The sequence below is a fragment of the Trachemys scripta genome, chromosome 2 (assembly GCF_013100865.1).
Source record: "Trachemys scripta elegans isolate TJP31775 chromosome 2, CAS_Tse_1.0, whole genome shotgun sequence".
NCBI lineage: Eukaryota > Metazoa > Chordata > Testudines > Emydidae > Trachemys > Trachemys scripta.
The window spans coordinates 214,194,111-214,218,066 of NC_048299.1; the positions used below are offsets into that span (position 1 = coordinate 214,194,111).

General features: G+C 37.1%; 1 protein-coding gene across 4 annotated transcripts in view; it reads right to left on the reverse strand.

Annotated features, from left to right (window-relative positions):
• The window catches only part of ST18 (ST18 C2H2C-type zinc finger transcription factor), a 189,538-nt gene that overhangs the window by 65,907 nt on the left and 99,675 nt on the right, over positions 1-23,956 (reverse strand). For all 4 annotated transcript variants that reach the window (XM_034762912.1, XM_034762911.1, XM_034762913.1 and 1 more), the window contains 3 exons: positions 20,876-20,982; positions 13,989-14,043; positions 11,997-12,027 (listed from right to left, as the gene is read on the reverse strand). In XM_034762912.1, the coding sequence (XP_034618803.1) occupies positions 11,997-12,027; positions 13,989-14,043; positions 20,876-20,982 (193 nt within the window). The remainder of the gene's footprint in view (positions 1-11,996; positions 12,028-13,988; positions 14,044-20,875; positions 20,983-23,956) is intronic.

The window sequence follows — 23,956 nt, forward strand, 5'->3', positions numbered from 1 at the left end:
TAATAATAATCCAACAATAACAACATTTATGTTTCCCAATTTCTACCATCTCACACAAGGAAATAAATGTATTTTTCCCCATTCTGTCTTCAACAGATGCATCTACTTGGCTCACAGATTATATTTGTGAAAGGGTATGAAAGCAGGGTGTTTGCTTCTGTGGGTTACTATAGAATATTTTGGAGTTGAAGGGACCCATACAGATAGAAAGGGTTACCGCTGAACAAGGCCAATTTTCTTCCCATAGTGAGAAGTCATAGGAAGAGTTCAATTTAGGGCTGCATGAGGAAAGGACGTGTACACAGACTGAACAGAGATGAAAGGAGTGCACAGAAAAGATGGGGAGGAAGATAAAAGGGAAATAAGGACTTATAGATACTAATATAGAGGAAAATAAGCTCAATAACATGGGGGTTATTAAAGTTACTATATATATACAAATGAAAGGTTTAGCAAAGAAGAAAATAAGAGCGCTCAAGGGATATACATAACGATATAGAGAAAAATATATCGTAACTAAAGTCTGGCTAGAATGTGATATTAAAGGATATAGTTTATTTAAAAAAGACAAGCAGGAAAAGTAAATGAGGTGGTATAGCCTTATTGGTGAAAGAGGATTTATTAGCCCCCATAAGAGGAGATTGGGGAGAAATGGGTAATGGCGTTGAGTCATTATGCATTGAAGTTGGCAATGTTTCAGACAGTAAACTAATGTTATAGGCCACTTGACCAAAAGGAACAACTGGACTGTGAAATGACTGAGCAAATAAAAAGAAGCACGTAAAAAGATCAGAGTGATAATAAGTCAGCAATAATTGAGGAAAAGGCATGCTGTCATAATGAAATCGACACATGCCTCAAGCTGATTGTGAAGCATGAGGCTAAAGGCCAAGTACCTTCAGACCCCGATATGTACACATATTTTAGCTAGACCATAGGCTCAGAAGTACATTAGTGTGCTTCTATAATGGCTTTTTCATTTTTCTTTAAATACCATGCTTGTGTAATGTAATATGACTTAAACAGAGGACTCTCCACCATGAAGGAGATCATTAATAACAACGGGACAGAACAAAATGATTTTTGTCACTACTTTTTCTTTTCTTACTCATTTCAACTGTTTGTAAAGCATGATGCACTATTGGTATTACCATCATATAAGAACATAAGAATGGCCATACAGAGTCAGACCAAAGGCCTATCTAGCCCAGTCTCCTGTCTTCCGACAGTGGCCAATGCCAGGTGCCCCAGAGGGAATGAACAGAACAGGTAATCATCAAGTGATCCGTTTCCTGTCACCCATTCCCAGCTTCTGACAAACAGCGGCTAGGGAATATAGTAGCCTAAAGAAAGAGAAAGCGCCGATGAAAATATTACTGGAACCCAAGCTACACTGTTCTACAATGCAACTCTGCAGTCCTTGTAAACAAAAAGGGGAGTTTTGTATCCATGAAGGCTGCAGATTTGGGCCCTTAGCAAATAGACAGTTTAAATTCAACAAAGGTCAGTTTGGGGAACATTATATTTTTGTTGACTGGAGCCAAAAAAAATCTTCAACACAGTAGTACAAACGGAATCAAGGAAAAAGGACTAATGACCAAATCCTAAAGTCCTAATCCAGTTTTCAGCCAGTCCCTTACTCAGGGGAGAGCTTCAGTGGAACAACTGACTTCATTGGGAGCCTGAGCAAGAATTTGGCTAAAGCTTTTAGAGAACAAAACAGTCAAGAACATCCACATGATTCTGGGGTTCCCTATACATGCTAAACCACACAACCTGGCTCTGCAGCAGGGTGTGAGGTTAGCCTGCTACATATAGTGAATGCTTAAAAAAAGTTACCTTAGAAAAAATATGTTGAGTAGATCATGTTTGTTGGAGATCTTGTGAAAATCCAAACCTTCCTCTTTTGTGCACTCCAGAAGCAGTGGGAATTTAAGCTGTCCACTTGCCAAGGATCCAAACCTGTTCCATTCTGGTTTTGTCTAAAACCCTTGTCATAGCTATGCTGGTCCTGTGGGTTACTACAGCTTTAAACAGCTGGAATAATATTTAAAGAGTTAAAAATATCTCCTTGGAATGTTGAAAGAGTCACTGTCATATATTTTTTTTCCTTTACTTGACATCTGCAGGTTATCTAGGGTCCTCTCCAACCTGCTCTTCCCTGGCTGAATGCAACCCCTAACGTCAGCCAAGGTCAGCAATTTAACTGGTGATTTGCCTCTATTTCACAATCAACATAGAACAGGCAGAAGTATTGGCTGACATGAAAAGCTCTGGGTGGCTTGCAGTCATCCATAGAGAAAAGACCAGCCATAAAAGTAAATGACCATGTTGGGCTATAAAATTCTAGGAGTCTGTCATTCAGTTGGAGACATTAGGATGTTTGGGACTCCCTAAGAATATTCAGGGTTAGTATGAAAATACTTATTGTATGATGCAGAAAACTGAAGTTGTGATGGAGAAGACAGTAACTTGTTAGCAATATAAAATCTTAGAGGAGAAGGTGCAGAATAAAATTAAGAATGCAAAAGTTTTTATTTACAGTGGATGGACAACATAGAGATGTGCTCTCATGTGGCACCAACTGCAAATAGTCTATATCTACCCATTAGAACATGGCTTCTTGGGTGTAAATGACATGAATTTGGCCCTTAAGATAAGACTACAGTTACAGAAACAGAGAAATTGAGAATAATTAAAGGTTTTTAATTAAATTGAGCATTTGAAGAGAAAAGACAAAAACCAAAAAGATATGATGTTGGTGCTGGGAAAGAAGCCTTAAAGATGACTGGCTAGAAATAAGTATAGTAGACATAAAAAAATCATCTAGGAAAAAGGAGGCTCATAATGTGTTTATCAGTTATTGAACATATTAATTACTGACAAAGGAAGTTACTACATTACATAGCTAAAAACATTTAAAAATAAAAATGGAGATAATGTATCAAATAAAACAAAATGGAATAGGGAGATAAAACATAAAATAAACTCTTTATACACTGTAAATAAACCCAGTACATAAAGATAGGCAATACTAAAGGTAGCAAAGAATAAGCATGGAAAGTTAGGGACAAATGAGCCTGAATTCATTTTGCATTTTAGTATTTACAAGACTTAGTCAAACTATTCATTTTAAATATTATGATTTGCAAATGCAGCCATACAGATGCTTAAATATAGGATCAGATGCAGATCCTTATTTCTGCTAATTCATTAAGTGATTTGTTGCTATCCACTAGACAGTAAAGGCAAACAATTGTCAACCTATGAATTGTTTGCAAAATATTCAGTTCATTATTTGTTGTTTGTGGTCTGTATTTGGTCATCAAAATCATGTGATATTATTTCTGCTCCAAAAGATTGGATGACAAACTTTTAACAAGGGAGGAGAATGAATAACAAATAAGGAACTCACATACATGCATATACATTCAAGGTATTGCTCACATACATTCATGAATATCCTTGTTTGCATGTCATTTTAGGTATTTGTATGAAGAACAGCCATTCTTTGAATTTGTGTGTGAACAAAAACTCATTGATACGAGTATTTGAAAATGGAAAATTTGGGGCACAATCAAACAGTTAATTTAAACAAATATCCTTGTTTTGGTAATAGTAGTAATTTTGCAATATTAAAAAAAAGTGTAAGGTAACATCTCAGAGATGGGATATATTTTCCTAGATTAGGGAAGTAGTGAGAGGGGACTATGAGATGGGTAAAAATGTTAGGTCCAGCAATGCACCAAAGCAAAAAAAATCAGACAGAATTATGAAAAGTTGCCAAAGCTGTAAGTCCAGCCTTTTGATGGCTAATTAAGGGGAGACTGGAAGATGGAGAAAGAAACAAGGGAGGATCTTAGACATCACAGACCTGTAAACTGGGCTGCAGTTATGTTTTATATTTATAACTTGTTTTATTAGTGGTAATGAGAACGGTTGACATACAGGACGTAATAATAAGGATAGGTGAATTTCATCATTAATATTTTATTAGTGCTGTGAACAGCATACATTTGCCTCATTCTAAACTGTACTGCACACTGATAATTCGGCTTTTTGTACTTTGGTATCAAATATCGGTGAAAACAGAAACAGATTTTTTTAATGTTAATTTTAGTGAGAAAGTCCTCATTGATTGTTAGGAAAAAGTTCTGGTTTAGCAATTTACCCCAAATTCTTGAAGAACATCATAACATTGGCAGAAGGGGCTCAAACAATGGACAAAATTTATATGGGTTTCAGGAATGTTTGAAAAAATATTGTATCAGAAAGCATGGGATAGCAAGAAGAGGATGGTCATTTTAATGGCTCTTTAACCTTCTAATTTCTAATAGGCTCAGGATTGGGGAGACAGGATGAAAAAAATCTTTCCCTGAGTAGAGCATGAACAGTACACAAGCATTACTTGTCTCTTTGTCCTCAAAGGCAAACAAAAGTTTAAGACATTGGGTGTGGTGGCTCTAGGCTTAGAGCTCTTTAATGCAAGATTGGATGTCAATAAAACCAACATCATTCATAACTTTGTCTCAGATGAAATTCATGAATTTAACTACATCACTGAAAGCTGGTTGAATGACAATGGGGCTCTACTCTGGCAGAACTTGACCCCGCCAGTTACGCAGAACATCATGATCCTAAAGAAAGCTCAGGAAGAGAGCTGGCAATGTTTTCTACATCCAACCCTCAATTGCAGGAAGGACCTGTTGTCATGGACAGAATCATCTGAGAGCATGCTCCCAATATGCAATTTCCTGAGGCAAAGTAAATGTAGATATCCTTGCAGCGTATATACCACTGTGCAACCTAACTGGCTTCTCTCAGAATTTACGGAGGTGCTATCAAGCGAGGTAGTAGATTCACCATGGCTCTTCATTTTGGGAAATACATTAAAGATTATTAGGTGCTCAAATACTACACTATAAGTATGATAGACAGACAGATTTCAGTGTCCACATGGTTCATGCCCCAAACATGACAAACGTGGACTTTTTACAGGTAGTCTCCACATCTACACATCTTTACCTCCAAAATACAAGGGGATACGATCTTGACCTCCTCTTCAGTTTGGCAGTTATAACTGGGAGCATAAGAAATACTGTATTACAGTTATATCATTGACTTCTTCAAGCAAAGATAGGAGCTTTCCCATCTGTCTAGAGGCAGAATAATTTTGCCCGTCTGCTTTTGGAAACTATCAAATTCCATAGGTTTCTAGAACTCCAAGCTAGAAACTAGTGATCAGCTGTAGGTCAAAACCATCAATAAACCAGTAGGACACTATAACCCATCTTCTGTCCACAGCTGTTTAGATGATGGCCCCTAAACATCTCCTCCCCAACATCATTATACTTCACTTATGTCCTGTAGCATATAAAATGGGAAGGAATAAGTTTTGAACTACACACGTGAAGAAATAAATCTGAATTGGACTGATGAATTAGTATAATCAAATGCTACTGAAGGAGAATATTAAATTCCTTTTAGCATTTATCCCTATTTCTGCAAAGGCTGAGCAAATAGAATTGGTCTGGATAGTAGGGTGTCTAATGAACCCAGAGCGTCTTCACATAGTTTCAGACTTACAGTTATGCTACTTTGCAGAAAAGCTCAACTGACTCCAACACTACCTCACTCTCAGGGAGCAGAATTGGAGCCAAAGGGGGAAACCATACTACTTTCCCTAACTGAGTTTAGGCCAGTAATATAAGTTGTGGTTCTAAGGGTGCTGGGGAAAGCCTGAATCAGCAGATGCAAAAGGCATCCTTGCTCCTCTTGGCTAATCAAAACCAGTAAGGAATTGACAAAGTCTGCATAGAAGAGGGTACCTACCAGGAATTCAGAGCATGAAACAGCCCCGTGCAAACAAGAAACCATAACTTGGTGCAATCAGCCTCAACAACTACTGCCCCACCTCTAATCTGTTGGGGGTTTTTTTTGAGTAAGATCACCAAGAAGGTAGTGGTTAACCAACTGAAGCCACATCTCAACACTTATTTTTTCACCTCATTACACCCCTTGTCTGAGCTGGTCTGCAAGGCTACTGCCCTCTTCTTATGCAAATCCTTCCTAGAGACCGGCTTCTCCCATGAAGCCTATGAAAAGTGAGTCACCAGCAATTACAGTTATCTATTTTTATATATAATGAGAACAAACATGTCTGCTTCATCATACACTAAAATTTTCTGAGTAGCTATGTCATCTACCACTATAAATCTCTGCCCTTCGTTTCTCCACATTTTCTAGACTATTGTTTTGTTATCACCTTCAATCCAACAATGTCTGAAATTTGATTGTAAGTTTAATGGGGCAGGGATCATGTCTTCTCATTTGTACTGTGAGGCACCCAACATGTTACTGAGCACTGTAAAATAATAATAATAGTTTAGACTCCTTTCAGTATGACTTCAGAATGCAGTTTGGCATGGATACAGCATTAATGATGCTGATGAACTATGTCTTGAGGGCTCTGGGCAAGGACCAGACTTTCATGCTAGTGCTGCAAGACACATTGGGCTCCTTCAGCATTTCTAATTATGATGTTGGTCTACTTGCTTAATTCCTTCCTATCAGAGAGATAGCAGAGGGTGTGATGGGCTGTTGTTCCTTCTCACCAAGTGAATATCCATGTTGAATTCCATGGAGCTCTGTCCTATCATTTCTCTCTTGCCACTAATATGTTGATGATATCCAGCTCTGTCTGTCTCTCACTCAAAGTGGACAGATCAGCCTTTCTGTTGTTCTAGAGTGTGAAGGAATAAGGGTTCTGCATAACCAAAAAGAAACCTGCTCAGGAGGTGATCTGGTGGGAAGTGAAAGTACTTGTAGAAGTAGCAGAAACTGTGACTTCATACACCATTGAGGAAATCTGCGCTCCATTTGTCCAGGTAGTTTGAAATCTTGGGATCCTCGTGGACACTTCACTAATCACAGATATTTAGACAACAGCAGCAGCCCAGAATGTTTGCTTTCACCTTCAGCTAGCCAGGAGATTGCACCCCTTTCATTTAGATATGGACCTAGCCAAAATAATTCATGATTTTGTTATTTCAAACCTGGATCAGTCCAATTTGCTTTCCCTTGATCTGACCCAGATGTCAGTCCCTAAAATACAGATGGTTCAGTATACCATCTATCCCATCTGTCAAGTGGAGCAGACTAATGAGAATATATCACACTAATACTCCCAAGTCTACTATAGCTTTCAGTCCAATACTGAACACAATTCATGATCCTGGTCCTTTAAATTTCTAAGTTCTCTAGGTTCAAATTATCTTAAAGTCAGCCTCTTCTTTCTTTCCATTTCAACACAGCAGCTGGTTTCAACAGGAATGCTATGACTGAGAGATATCAGGTTCAAACATGAATTGGTTTCTTCTCCTGAAGGATTATTGGGGTCTTTTTAATTTAGGAAATTATGCTTAGATACAACAGTATCTAACATCTGCGGTATCTGAATAATGATGGGAGCCTTAGAAATGTGAAATACTAATAAAATAATAGTAAAGATGATGCATGAGGAAATCAGTTCAAAACAACTTAGACAGTTTTAGAATTTTGGGTACCTAGGTGGATTGCAGAGTTCATTGTAAAGAAGTTCAAGGTGAGGATATTGAGGATAAAGAGCACTGAAGGTCTGATTCTCCTCTCATTTACCCCAATATAAATTAGGTGTAACTTCACTGGAGTCAATGGAATTACATCAGTATAAAACCAGTATGATGAAAGGAGAATCAGGCCCTTAAGGGAATGTCTACACTTCAGGTGGGAGGTGTGATTCTCAGAAGATATAGAGAGACTTGCGCTAGCTCAGCCTGAACTAGTGTGCTAAAAATAGCAGTGTGGATGTTGCAGTATGGGCAGCAACTTGGGCTCTCTGCCCGAGATCAAACCCAGAGGGCTGGGCAGGCTTGGAGTCATGTGGCTAGCCCGAGTTGCCACCAGTGCCACAACATTCACAAAGCTATTTTTTAGCCCACTAGCTCAGGCTGAGCAAGCGTAAGTCTGTGTGCTCATGCTAGGAATTGCCCCTCTAGCAGCAGTGCAGACATACACAAAGGTTTTGTCTACACTGCCCTGTAGCTTGGACTATGGGGATTTGAATAGCAACAGATGCTAAAGTGCTGCACAGTACCTCTCCTGCGTAGACACTGCGGGCATGAAGTAAAAGGTTCCTAGTTTGCATAAATGTCGTCATGTTTGAAGAGGACACCATTAATGTGAATTAGGAACCTTTTAGTTCATGCCTGAAATGGCCACACAGGGGAGTTACAGCACAGTACTTTGGTGCACACTATTATTCACAGCCCCATAGTCCAAACTCTGTGTAGGCAGTGCAGATATAGCCTAAGAGACTCTAGCTGAATGAGAGAATATAACTCGGAATCCATAACAGGAAACAGACCAGAGGGTGATAAAGGATAATAGAAAAAAACCCTCACAAATCTTCTGCCCCATGTTTGGCAACAGTGAAAGGGACACATTGGCCTTGGGGTACCTTACAGAATATATATTGGCAGAAGTTATTCTGGCACTGTGTGAAGCTTTACAGTAACTAGAGTTGAAATAGCATGTGTGATTCAGACCAGTCTATCATAGGAAGGATGACATAATTAAAGGAACCAGTTGAGAGGGTAATTATGTGTTTGGGAATTCGGAGGTATGTAAAAAGATGCAAATGTTTGGTTTACAAAGCCTGAGGGGAAAAAAGAGGCAAGAGGATCAGATAAAGTGGTATAAGATTCTGAAAAGAAAGGAATGGGTTGATGCTATAAATTATTTGATATAGTAACTGGTTCAAAACCAGTCATGAAAATAAAGAGGAAAAGGGTGTCAATATTTAAAATAGTCAGGCAGAATTTCTTTGTATAAAATATGGTTCCTAGGTCAACTGATGAAACCTGGGGAAAGGGAAAATGTTCTGCCCACTACATGGGTGAAAATCATGGCCCCACTGAAGTCAATTCAGGTTTTGCCATTGACTTCAATCCTTCAATAGGATTAGAACTCCACTCTATATTTCTGCTCTGCTTTCGAGATCTTAGACTTCTATCATGAAGTAATATCTTTATGAAGTTGGCATTCTTCTTCCCTTTCTGGAGTGTTTAATCCAGACACATGAAGCCTGTTTTTTCCATACTTAACCTAAGCACTGAAACAGATCAGTCAGTCAGAGAGGGCCTCAAAGCTTTAGAGTACAAATCCTTTGAAGCTGACTGGTGATGAACTTTCTGAGCACACACAGTGATTCTCCTTACACCATTTCAGAGAGCTCAGTTTTGCCACTGACTTCAGTTAAGAAGTCCTGAGCATCCCTGGAGTTCACATGAAATAGATTTTCAAGTAATACCACATTTTTCTGGGTCTACCTTGTTCATGTAATATCATTGATTGTAACCTTTCATTTAGCTTCATTGTTCATTTTGATAACTTCTAAAGTTAGAATAGGGCAACAAAAGATGTAGAACCAATCAATGTTATGAAATTAATAGTAATACAATTTGAGCGTATAAGCTTATGTAGTGCCTTTCATAAAGAAGTATCCCAAGGCACATTAAAATAAAAACTCAATAAGAAGTGAAAAAGTGCTCTGTCAGATGGGATAAACCAGGGAAAAGGGTAAATTAATTAAGCTTGGATTTAAACCAGTCAACACACCATTTTGAACGTTGGTCAGAACAGAGACAGATTCCAAATATCTGTTTCTAAAACCCAGTAAATTAAATGATATTTTCAATTTTGATTTCCTGGGGAGGATTTGCAATGGATCTTTTATAGTTTCATAGGTAAGTATAACGACTAAAATGTATGCACTACATTTTCAAAAAGCAGTCTATGCCTCTCTCATTATATATAATTTTTGCATACACAATTTTTTGTGCTCAAATGTTTTTGTTATCTGATTTGTACATACACATGGCAATCTGACTAGACACCAACTATCTCATTTGCATGTGCTAATATTGGGTTTTGTTGTCCCAAAATTCAAAGTATAAAGAGGTTGGATTAAACCCTTGTTGAATATTTATCCCTATATTTTAAACAGGTGTATGTTTCTTCATGCTCTGACAGAAAGACTAATATGTGACATGGAAGTTGCTAAGATAGTATGTGTTTCACAGAGAACACCAAAATTGCTTGGGAAAACCTAGTAAACTGGTAATGCATAAATTACAGCTTCCCTGGTGTTGAAGAAACTTACACATCTTCTATTTTTCAAACATTTTTCTCTTATGAACACATGGACCATCCTCATTTTTGGATGACTGCCTCTTCGGATTAATGCATCCTTCTGGTGCATAAATTAGGGATGCACAGAGGGAAAAGGAGACGCACTAAATCTCAGGAAACATGAAGCAATACAGAAAAATGTGGTAGAGTTGAGTGAATAATTCACAATAAATAATTTATCTGATAAATTAGCCTTTTTTTCTGTTCACGGAATATCTGAAAGCAGCTTAGGAGTTCCTGATATTTACTCATCATTCAAGTTTATTCTACAAACATTTGTTTTTTATTCTATGGAACAATTGCAAACAACTTGCTGTAAGTATTCTTCACTTAGCATTCAAAAGTTGAGCTATGTTGCTTAGTTGTGATTGGCCAGATAAATCATGTGGTAGTTTCTGTTCTCTGGTTGGATGAGAACACAAGCAGTTATTTTCTGCATGTGTCAATAAAACTCACTAGCTCACATGCCTTTTGAAGAGGTTTGAACTTGGCCATATTGAATTCATTAAAAACCTTCAGTGAATACTGTGGACGACATTTTGTAGTATTTACCCACTTACTGTTCTGTGCTCCTTTTGTCATAATTGCTGACAAAGCCCTAAGAAACTAATGTAATCTCCTGACAATATTTTTCATGATGGAACCTTTGAGTGCAGGGGACTGGACTCGATGACCTCTCGAAGTCCCTTCCAGTCCTAGAATCTATGAATCTATATACATCAATTTTGCTACTTGCTTCTATCTGAAGTTCTAAAGTTCTACTCCTAATGTTGAACCTGAATTGATTGTGCTTTTCTTCTGGGGAAGTTACTCTTCAAGAATTTGCAGTTATTCCATATCTCGTTCTGAGAGAGATTTTTGAACAGTTAATGGAAACTCCACTACACATTTCTTAAAATATGTATGAATTTTAGAAAATAAACATTAAACAAACAGTTTATTTCAGTATACTCAGGTATTATGGTTAAATGTATAATTCAGAAATTAATCATTTAAGAAATTATTGAGGATCAGAAAGATCCCTGTCAAATTTATGTTTTTGACCAGATTGTCATGGTTTATGGAAATATGGAAAAGATCAGCCTTATTTTGTACTGCTTCAATAAAATACAAAACTCAGCAGGTAATAAACAAATAAACAAATTACGCATGTTCAGCTGACAACAATTTACAAAGCCTGGCTATTTTGCTAAAGTTATTAACTAAACCTATAAAAGTAACAATATTTCATGGAATGCTCAATATGAGGATCCCGAGGATTAACTAGAAACTTAATAGTATCAGAGGGGTAGCCGTGTTAGTCTGAATCTATAAAAAGCAACAGAGGGTCCTGTGGCACCTTTGAGACTAACAGAAGTATTGGGAGCATAAGCTTTCGTGGGTAAAAACCTCACTTCTTCAGATGCACTTCTTCTGTTAGTCTCAAAGGTGCCACAGGACCCTCTGTTGCTTTTTATAGAAACTTAATAGGTTCCCATAAAGTCATGGGAGATATATGCAGAGAATACACCGCAGGAACATGCCCAATTTGTAGTAATTTTTAATTGTGATGAGAGAGGGTTTATTGATAACCCTTCATTTTTACTTTTGGTTCACTTAAAAAGGGGAATCTTCATCAAGCACTCTTTGTAGGGTAATTAATATATCACTACATGACTCCATCATTTACTGCATTCCTATTTTATCCAATGTGCTATATATAAGGAATGATCAAATAGTATAGTCAGATAATGAAGCTAGAAAATGTAAACCACATGAGTTCTTACCTGAGCTCCTGAGCTATAGAGTCCACTTGCACTGTTAATAAAAGCAGAGAGAATGAATGAATTAGTTTACATTTCCAGTCCTATGCTTTCTGCAACCTTGCACCTGTCCCTCTGTGATGACAGAGGAGCGGCTATCAAAACACAGGTGATTCTTTATTTCATGCTAACCGCAGGATCATAACTATTACTGGCAAACGTTGACCAAATGTGTAATTCCCAGGGTTATTTTAGATAAACTCCGCACAAGATGAAGATGATAATCTTCAGCACAGCAAAGCAACTAAGGCACTTTTTTATTACTAGGAGAACGATGAGAAATCTTTGTTTTTCTGAGTGTTAATTTGATTTGGGAATGAAGAAAGCTGGTGTTTACAAATACCTGCCCACACAAGGGTACGCAGCATATTGACAGAGCCAACAGGTGGTTCAAAAGATTACTCATTTTGCACAGGCAGTATCAGTTGTTCCACGTCTGGGAAAATGCACTTGCTCTATTAAGCCTGTGTGTGTGTGTATTTACACTGAATAGAATATGTTAAATGAGACCCAGTCAATCAGATTATAGTTTCCAGCAGTCTTTGACAGCTAGAAAAGCCACAATAGAATGTTGAGATGTGCTGCAATAACTTCATTACTTTGTGGCAATAACTCTGTTTAGGGCCTGATCCTAGTCCCACTAAAGTTTATGGGAATTTTGCCATTCATTTCAATGGGAACAGTATTGGGTCCTGTTTTAAAAAGTTTTACATCAAGAATTAAGGGAGATTTTTCTAGCCATAGTCCTCTTTATTTCTGGGCAAAGGATGGCATTGTTTTTAACACATTTCTGTCAATGCACCTCAGTCCTGACCTGCCATCACAGTCCTGGGCTGAGATCCTGATTCCCATTGAAATCAATGGCAAGAGTCCTATTGATTTCAGTTTCACTACCTGTCTTCTCATGAGCAGAGACCGCCAATTTGTAGTGGTTTGGTAATGTGCCACTAGGGAATTAAAAAAACCCACTAACCTCACTTGCACTTTTGGTCTCAGCCACAACTTGATCTTGGAGGTATAAAATTAATGCATTTATCCCCTGTGCCAGGTAGACTCATAGTAACCCAGGACTACTGAGCCTTGACAATGAATCAAAGTACTTAATGGCCTCTTTGTCACAAGTCCTGAGCACACAGAATCTCCACTGAAATCATGGAGAGGTGCAGGTGCTCGGCACCTCTGAAAATCAGGCCATAGGCTTTATAAGCACAATTTGCTTAGATGGCAGGCAAAATTTTATGTTTATTTCTGCATATGTTCACTTTCCACTCACTATCAAGGGTCACAAAAAGCATTAGGAATTAAAATGCGTAGTTGTATGGCTAGTCAATCATGTTTTCCTGGTGTTTAGATCATAAAGGGCCTGTTTACTTTGCAATATTTCATTCCCATCTGCTCCTTAGCAGTTATTATAACTTTTTTATCATAACTTTGCAGAATTAAATATAAAAATCTACTTTAAAAAAAGCCCAGTAAATTCAGAGAGAATAAAGAAACACCATCATTTGATTATAACTAAGTTTGCTTCTGTGCCACTCATACAGGTCATTTGTAGTCAATTGATGGCAATGAAAAATTGTTCTTTTATCTGGTTGATAAAGTTTAGCATATTATTCGGAAGACATCATTCAACTTCAGGCAACTCTACTTCCTTTACAAATCCTTAATTTGCATGATGAAAGGCATTCCTTTACAAAGTAAACTATATCCTTTACGTGCTTTCATAAATATTTGTATTAAAATATGATACATTAGAAAAATATGTCCTCTTTTCTTTAAACCATAGCTAATAACATTTTGCCTCTTAATGCCAGCAGCCTGTGTCCTGGCTTGATTAAAAAAGCTGTCCTAAGGAAGCCATATACACTCTGACTACACATTAGGGGCTGTACACAGGAACTATCATATTTCATGGTGTGATGGATATAGGGTCATCAAACGTGCTTGCTAACTCACCCTTGGTTCCTTTTGAGCGTGTGCGCAGCTTTTTATCTTCACCATCTGCATCCATCTGTAACATTAACACAACATCTTTAGTTCCTTTTTGCCACTGAGAAAGAAAAGCTTCAAAATGTGTTATAAAGTTTCCAATGCCCAGACAGTAATGGGAAGGAGAATAACCATGCCTTATTAATCCTGTCACAAAGATAAAAACTCATCTCTGAATATCTGATAAATAATCTATAGGAGATATCTGCAATGATTACATTTGTTTAATCAAGCAACTAGTAAGAGTTACTCTTTAAGATTTGAGGCCAGTATCTACAGGTGTTTATTGCAGATGTAAAATTAGACACTGTGAAATACTATGCTTGCTGATTTCAGGGTTTGCTACAACAGAATTTTAAATTTAAATCTTTACTGGAGGATGGGAACTAGAGAGTATCTAGTTAGTATTAGCACCTGCAAATACCTAGTGCTAATGTTGTAAGTTAACATTTCTGAGCGTCTTCACCAGAACTTGAGAAACCTACTTCTTGAGCTATCAAAGGCAAGATATATTCTATCAACGGTTAAAATGAAACAATCAGCAAAATGTTTTTAAGACCGCTCTCTAAAGCAGTATTAGAAATGTCATCATTATGTGGTATTCTATATTTTTCACTCACTCTGCAGTAATAATAACATCTTAATAAGATTTTTACCCAAAAGAATCTCTGATTGCATACACTCAGGTATGCAAGCATACACAAAAAGAAATACTTTGCCAATGAAATGAGCTACATCTTGGGTAGCAAATGGGCCAAGGAGGCAATGCACAGATTTGGATGAAGGACAACATAGAGCTTGGGATTCATATTTCATATTGAATCAGGGCTAGGGTTCAGGTTTTGATTTCACATCACTTAAATATTGTGAGCTGCTGCCCTAACATTTCTGACTGAAATAACAGAAACCTTGCAAGACCAGCTGTTCTCTTGACATTTTTGGCTACATACAAACCAGAATCAGAAATACGCACCTTTTGGTCTTGGATCTAACCCAGAGCCAAAATTGTAGGGGCAGATTTTCAATCCAAGGATTTTATTACAAATCCCTGAAATTCTAAAGAGATGAAGATTTGATGTTTTGGTGTGGAGAGTCACAGTGTAATTTTCACCAAGGATAATGGGGGAAATCTGTACTCTTTCCAAAAATACCATCAAATGTTTAGGGTATGATCTTTCAAGGGCAGGCTTGGTGTAGAAGACTATGCAAAGGATTAGGCATTCCTACATTTTTATTCTATCTCTGTTACTGACTAAATGTTTGTCCCTGTGCAAGTCACTAAATCTCTGTGTGGCTCAGTTTTCCCATCTCTAAAATGGGGATAATAAAACTCACTGTGGAAGAATCCATTGTTCTGCTGATTAATCTCTTAGGATCAAATGCAAATTCCAGCACCTGGTTCTGGTATCTGAACCAGGAAGTAGAGAGATGTGTAGGAAGAGTTATTTTCCCATAGGCCAGGAGATAGCAGCAGTCCCACTCTATGGAGACCACTTCAGCCCCAATAGATGAAGTAGCCTATGCATGGGCATTTGTGCACCACTAGCTACAAAAAGTGGCAAGATAAAAATCCATGTAGCAGTGGATTCCCTGGCTCTTCCTTCCCTGCTGTCTCACTGTGCACTGTTGTGGGAGGGAAGGAATGGGATGCTCAAAACAGCACTGATTTTTGCTGCATATAGGCCCTCAGAGTCATGCAAGAAGGGGCTTACCATTTTCACAATGCTCTGAAGATGTAAAGATGCTTTAATGTTAAGTTCATGGAAAGCAGACAATGGAGACATTTTCAAGGTCTTCTCTGAGAGGCCTATAGGCAGTAGGACTGAATTTATCTAACTTAGAAGGAGAAAGGGCTGAGTCAACTCTTTTAAAGGTGAAAACACTTTCCTAATCTGGCCCTTTTCTAACTCATTCTTACAGATGACTACACATGACATGTGCCATATGACCTCGCACTTCTTTACAGGAGAGAACACAGTCAATTACTTGAGCAGATAGTTGAAAATATTAGATAAATACTTGAACAGTTCTGTTGCTTCTACCTGTGCTTGGGAAATCTGAAACTAAAATATGTATTGATCAAATATGCAGCAGTAAAACCAAAATGTTACATTTCATATGATTATATTTACAGACTATCATTGTTAGGAGAAGGGATTAAAATGTTTGGGGGTTTTATTTAGCAGTGGCTGAAGGCTCTCAGTAGTTGTTACCATTCTCAAAACCTGAGAATGAGTGGGTTGCAATGTGACTGCAATGGTAATGGGAAACATGGCTCTGTTCGCTGATGCTGAGTTGTGATTGAAGGCACTGACCTGCCATAGACTTATAATAGGGGAGCAGGTGTGGCAATGATGGACTTTAATTTCCTTTAATAAACCTTTTATGTGCCACACTTTTACTGCCATTCTACACTCTCCAAGGTCCTGCACATAATAGGTTCATTACTTTTGATTACTGTAGTCTATTGAGACAAACAACTCCAGAACACACTATATATTATGTTCAGTTAAACCAATATAGACTATTTATCCATTGTGCATTATTTCACCTGCAACTCTACAGACAAAATTAACAACAGCTCCTCTAAGCTAAAACTATTAAAACCACTGGTACTCCTTTGTCATCATTTCATAATAAATACCACACCAATCATTGGGCTGCTCTTTTAATTATGAAACAAAAAGTGTCCACTGCTTCTACCGAACAGCAGTTACTTGGTTTTAAATAGCATGTTTCATGGTGATGAATATTTAAAATCCACACAATGAGTGAAAACCAACAATAAAATCAATGTAGGTGATTTTTTCTATTGCTTTTCTTTCTTTAAAATCATTTGAATTTATGACAGATGTTTAAACAGTTTAAGATTAAAATGGTTAGGCCTGCTTAGGATTGGGCACATTGCATTCAAAAATCATCATCATCTTGCGAGTGTGTCTGTTGCATATAAAGTGGTTTGACTCGCACAAAGTCCCTCCTGTTAAAGTAAAAATTACACTAAAATAAATATGGATAAAGCTGTGAAAATAATTAATATTTTGCAGCTACCTTCCTTCTCTAGCTGAAAATTTCAAGGTGATGTCCCAGTGAAGATGTTTATTGTTTTTTTTATATTTTTTTTCCAGAGACCATTTGAAATAGGCAAAGCAAATATAAAAAGTTCACTGTTTCTTACTTTCATGACTTCTGTTTTTAAGTGGAAGAACACAGTCAACAGATACTCAACCATTCCAGCCTTTTAATCAGCTATGGCAAAAAATATGAAATGATGTTCTTAATGCGAACATCTGCCCAACAGCTTTAAAGCCAACTTTTTTCTCTGCAAGCAGTTTTGAGACATAACTTGCTATTGCTACTTACACTAACAGCCTGTTTCTTTACGGTGCTGAAACCAATGGGAGTTTGGCACTCATGGCCACTAGAGCCAAATGGCCAAAAAAGCCAAAGAAAAAATTTATATACAAAATTATACACCTGGTCTTTACGTTGTGAGGCCAGGGTTCTTGTTTTGACTTTAACTAAATTGTTTTCCTCAAAGTTTGTTACAGATTACTAATTTCACTAATGTTTTTTTTACTGAACATGCAAAAACAAAACAAAAAATGTATTGGTTGGGACATACAGTTATTTGGGGCCAGTAAATATGCTGCCAGAAAACTGACCTGGGTTACTGACCAGTACATCTCAATGCTAAAGGGAATTCATTTTTACGAACAGACAATTCCACAGGGTCGAGAATCTCTGACTTTATTAATGCAGTAGCAGCTTTTGCCCTTACTGTTCAGATCGTTTCAGTGTTCCTGGTTATAGCAGTCAAATCCTACTCACCTTACTCACACAAGTCTCAGGGAATCAGATTACTTGTGAGTCGATCATGTGAGTACTTGGTATGAGCGAGGCAACAAGGATTTGGCTCCAGTTTTTGAGAGGGTTATCATTTGGTCCGAGGAAACAGCGCTGGGCTGAAATATGGTATATCGAATACAAAGACCTCATGTTGAAATCAGTTTGTTTATTCTTTACAAATATTAATATAATATTTTCAGAACTCCCGAAAATAATCCCTCCAGTACATTAGTTGGGAAATGAGAGCAGGTTGGATGAAATTCACCGCCTGGGGAGAGCTAGCGCAAGGTCTATACACCACTTAAATCCTATTTTATTCTCTGCACAAGGATGAATTTCACTAAGAGAGCTTGAGACTCCTGGCATGGCAGTCTGCAACCTTTCATCAGACTATAGTTAATAAAATAGGAAAGAAAAGGAAGGAAATCATCCCCAGTTTTAGCTGTAGTCCAAAAAAATAGAAGATTCTCAGAGACCTTTTAACTAAAAATACCTCTGACTTTGAAAATCAAATTTGGTAAACAACTTGTCTAGAGCAAGTTTTCATTGATTTTGATATGTTTGAAACAAATAGAAGCCCTAGGATTCTGTCTGAGTATTAACTATTTGCATACACATTTTCAGTGTGTATTTCAATATACATTCCAATTCTCATATACATACATATGCAAACAGAGCTAAAAGATTTATTATTACTTATTCAAAATGTTTGATAAATATGCTTTCATACAATAGACAACTAGGATCCACTGCACAAAATCATTTTCCTATTTAAATAAGTCCCTCTGAATACTTTTAAGAGAGTCTCTCTCTCTCTCCATTTTTTGATTTACAATGGTGACAAGAGCTAATTCCGTTCCTGTCGTGATATTTTAAAATGGGAATATTATTTTTAGGCAACCATGCAGTGTTATCTCTCATGAACTTACTCACAGGCGGGCTGTGAGTATTCTCATGAAAAGTCAAACACTACAAAGTCAGACTCTGCAAAGCACTGTGACCCATAGCATATGTGTGCAGTATTGTGCCCCATGGTGATCTAACAAGTGTGAAAATTACTCATCCTTCCACAATAAATAATAAACTGTGACAACTCTGTCTTGTCAGTGCTCTTTGCACTGAAGCTGTGTGTTTCTTTCTTTTTTCTTTAATAAAAGCTACCTTTTAAAACATACAAACTAACGGGAAATTATTATGGCAATTAAAAAAAATAAAACAAAACCAAAAGCCACCAAATGAAACAACAAGAAAATCCCAAGGGAAAACTCAGGTAGGTTGAAGACTGAGCATCAGCCTTTGACTATCTTTTGGTTTTTTAGGTTTGTGTCAGTCTTATTATCATTTCAATATAATTTCTGATGTCTGCCCCCAATATTAAATTCTAGAGGAGCTTACTACAGATATACTACTCTCTATGCAGAAATCTGATTATGTGCAGTGAAAAAGAAGTATTTCATACTTTAGAGTATTGCTAGCGTAAGATACAATTACATAATTTTCAGGGATGTGCCTGTATTGAGGCCTAATCTCAGGTTGATGAATCTAACAGAAGAGGACTTTTTTTAATCAACAGGAAGAAAAAAACCACACACACACACACACACACACACACACACACACACACACACACACACACACACACACACACACACACGTGATTTTCAAGACCATTTCAGAAGGCATGTGATTACTCCTTTCTAACATCATGTCCTTGATTTTGACACTGTTCATGTTCCTTTACCTTATAATACTATCCTTGATTCCTCTATGAGAAAGTTGATTGGCGTGGAAGTGATTGCTTTAAATGTGTTCCTCCCACAATAATTAAAATAAATAAGTGCAAACAGTAAATCTAAAGCTGAAAGCACATTCAGTTGCAGACTACATAATATGAAATCCATCCAGGATACAGACTGTTATGCAGAGGGCCAAATGCTATGTATGTTTTTGAGAAGGAAGGTGTTTTTCATGTGGGATTTAATACTTGAAAATGAACTGCAATGAAATAAACCTTAGACCAGAGACAAGCTTGGATAGTTTGGTAATGAGGATGATTTATTTTGATTCTCACTCCTGATTTCTGAGTTGTCACTGCTGTTGTATACTTCATCCATGCAACTTTGCACAACTGGCAGTGCTGAATATAAACCAAAGCCATATGTTTATGTCCTTTTGCCAAACGACTACAGCAAATAGTTCCATTATTCCCTTAGGTAACCAACGTGTGCCAAGGATTTCTATTAGTCTGCTTTACCAAGGCATCAGAGGGCAGAGTCACAGCTTTATGAAATTAAGGGGCAACTGCCAGCTTTGTATTTTTAGCACAAATTTTATAAAATTTATCCTGCATAAAGATTGCTTGATTCAAGCTGAAATGTGATGCTATTTTTTTCACATTTAGGAGCTTTTTAACCTGAAAAATGTTGAATTTGATACCTTCCTTCTATATCTTAGACTACACATGGTGGAAAATATACTAAATATTAAGAAATTGTTTCTTTTAACCACATTGTAAAAAACTGTGAATTACATTGAAGAGAAACCTACTAAGATACCTGGCAAATGGGATAAAGCATGTGCCCCCATCTTATAGAAAGAAGGATTAAAAAAAAATAAAATCAACATGTATTATCAAATCAGATGTTTTATCAACATAAGTCATCTCTTTCAAGTGAAATAAAAATGGTATGTTTTAAAACATCTTTTCAGTGATGAAAGGTTTGTGGAGATCTGAAAATATTTCTGCAGCTTGCCAATTCATAAAGACAGAGTTGGGATCTGAAACTAAAGAGCAGAACTTTTACTTATTTAAAATGTTCAGGTACTTGACTATGGCTAAACATTGTTATCCTTGAGTCTTGCACACTGGTATATTTTAAATACTAGCCAAAATAAACACATCTGCAATAGAAATAGCAATGCTACAAATAGATCACATATTTTCCTGAGCTTAATACAGAAACATACTTTGACTGAAGTTCATTTTCATGAATGAATTCTCCCACCTTTGCCTGCTTCCGGGTGAAATTCTGTGCAGATTCCAAATGACCAAATCCGTCACTCTGACCAAGATACCTTTTCTGATTTAACAAACTATCCTGAAATTCATTCTCTGAAAGAAAGAATGCAGATACACTACATAAAACACAGATGAAGTGGGACTGATTTACATCAAATGGGGAAAATATCCAGGTGCAACACTTTCTAGCATAGTATTGTCAAGTTACATTGTAAACACACAAAAAGGTTTAATGCTGCTATTAAAAGGGACAAAATAAAAGTCAACTCTTTTTTTTTAAACTACCTTTGGTTACAGTGTTAATGCACTCATTCAAAGCTTAAGAATTTGACCTTCAGCAAGAAAAGTTTCCCATTTTACTATATTTAAAAATACAAATCCATGCTTTTTCATCACAGAAGCATAATGTCTCTTCAGATATTTCTTATAACTCCTTGTTAAGCAAAACAAAGTTTTGGTACCTGGTGTGGAATGGGATGTATTCGCAACTACTGCAAGCTTTAGTTGTAAGTTTGCTGAGTGTTAGTTAATTATTTAAAAGTGCTAATATTTTAAAATATTTGCAGTATGCCAGTGTTTCCTATATAAATGAACTGAATGAAAGGAAGGAAGTTTCCCTGATCCTGATTTTACAGACTTTCTCTGAGCAAATTCCCACTGAAATCAAGGGGAGCTCTGAGTGAAGATGAGCTGCAGGAGCAGGGGTATGTGGATGTACAATACTGCAAGCCTTATATTCAAAAGTGCTGAAAAATCTACAGCTCCTGAAGACTTTAGTGAGAGTTTAGAGTACTGGGCCTATGGAAATCAAGCCCTTTGTGTTCAGTTATTTGCATACAGTCTATCACTGCCCCGTCTACCCCTGGTGACAAGAATGACGTCATTTCAGTTTAGAAGCACTTGAAACTTCAGAGTTCCCTTTGAAATACTGTACAGTGTATTTAGTCAATACATGCATGATTAGTGCATACAGCACAGCCTGATGGCAAAATGTATCCTCCAATGTTTGAAACTTCAAACTCAAACTTTGTCTATTCAGTTGACAAAGTTTGATGAAGCCTTGTCAATACAATTTGAAAAACTGGAATGCTGTTTCAGGGTGACTGGGATTTATTTAACAGCTAATTTATGTCTGACTCTCAGTAGATCAAGTCTTGCCTTAAAATCCTATCAATTGCTTTAATTAAAACAAATAAAACTTTATCAAGTAGCAAAACAGACAACAAAATAACATAGCGGGAGAGGGGGGAATGACAAGTAGCACAGCAGCTAAAAGGATTTTAAGCTATTATACCCAATAAATTGTTGGAGAAGGTGTTGTTTACCCTCAGAAGCCTTTTTTCATTATTTTAGTTCAACAGCAGTTTAAAAAACACAAGAGTTTTAAACCTTCCCACCTGCCTTTTTCTCTTTGTTTGCAACACACTAACCTTAAACAAAAAGATCCCTGAAAACAGACATATGCTGGTGAACAAAGCTCTTTCTAAAGCCTGAAACTTAGCAGCTTTTTGTCTAAAATCCTATCATGTTATGTATTTATTAGCAATACATTTTCCATTTATTTTCTCAAAGATTGCCAATAAAGACCTAAATCACATAAGGGAGTAGCTGTAAACCCTCTGAGTTCCCTAATGTCAAACTCATTAGCATCCGAATAACCACACAGCAGCACATCATCTGCACAATTGCAATTTTTTACTACTTTTAATAGCGTTTCTCAAAGGGCTCATTTTCAACTTTCTTCAGTGGTTAGTTGGTTCTCAGGGGAAAAGGAGCTTCCTGACGCTCACAGCTTCCACTCAACAACCAGGCCGTTTGCTGTCAGATGCATCAGCCCTCTGCCCTAACCCCATCTGCTGTCTCTCTCATCCTGAGGGACTGAGAGTTAAGACAGCACAGCTGAGATCCTCTTGGCAAAGTGCACAAAGGGCACAAAAATATATAACTTTTCACATTTACTTTTACATAATAACTAACTATATTTTAAAAAAATATAGAAAAGGACTTTGTGGGAAAAGTTCATGCAACAGTGCAATTTTCTATTTGATTCCTATCTGCCTTGTGTTATAGATCATCATCTATCTTTATAAACTAGAGATTATTAAAGTAGGATAACAAGAAGACTACAAAACGCACAACAAAACTCTCATAAGTTTTAATTACAAATATAACTTTGTCAATAAACAGGGTGACCAGATGTCCAGTTTTTAAAGGGACAGTCCCATTTTGGGGGACTTTTTCTTATATAGGTGCCTATTACCCCCCATCTCCTGTCCCATTTTTTCACAGTCACCCTACCGACAAATAGTTTTAGATGTGCTGGACCTCTGTTTGTTTCAGATAACGAGGGATTAACCACCTTACAGCTGATTCCTGGGTAAACACACACTTCTGGAGAAGATATGATATTTATTTAAAACTGTATATATTGTAATGCAGCTGTCACATTATCAACAAGGTATGTCAGATTACATTGTGTCATAGGATGTGACATACCTAATGCAACGTGATGTGTGTGTCATCTGTGTCACCAGTCCAAAGAACCACTTATATTTCAAATACAATACAAATGGGTAGGATCAGATATTGCAGGTAGCAAATTATTTCTTTTATACAAAGGATGGATTATGATTTACTCCAATACCTAACTATTCAAAAGTAATTTGGTGAACAAAATATTTATTTCACTATAGAAGTGTGATCAATAGCCTTTTTTAATCCACTAGTTCTAAGAAAATTAACTATGGGCCAAATGCTGAGAGACAGTGCAGAGCCCAAGTAAAAGAGCTTTAGGCTGCAGTGCAGGTCTGAAAGATGATATCCTTCACCCCAACCCATTAGGCAATCTCTACAGCTGGCCAGCAGCCTCTATTGTCCATCCATGCTGGAAGAAAGACAGGAGGCCACAGATATGGATGTGGTTTAATTAAGCTGAACTGTATTCACTTATAATATCTGGCATATATAATGGAAATGTCCCGTTAATCTATTGCTCCAGGTTCTTACAGTGGCATCTATCACCATAGTACGCAAGCAACTCCTAATGAAGGGGTCTGGCCCAATCGAT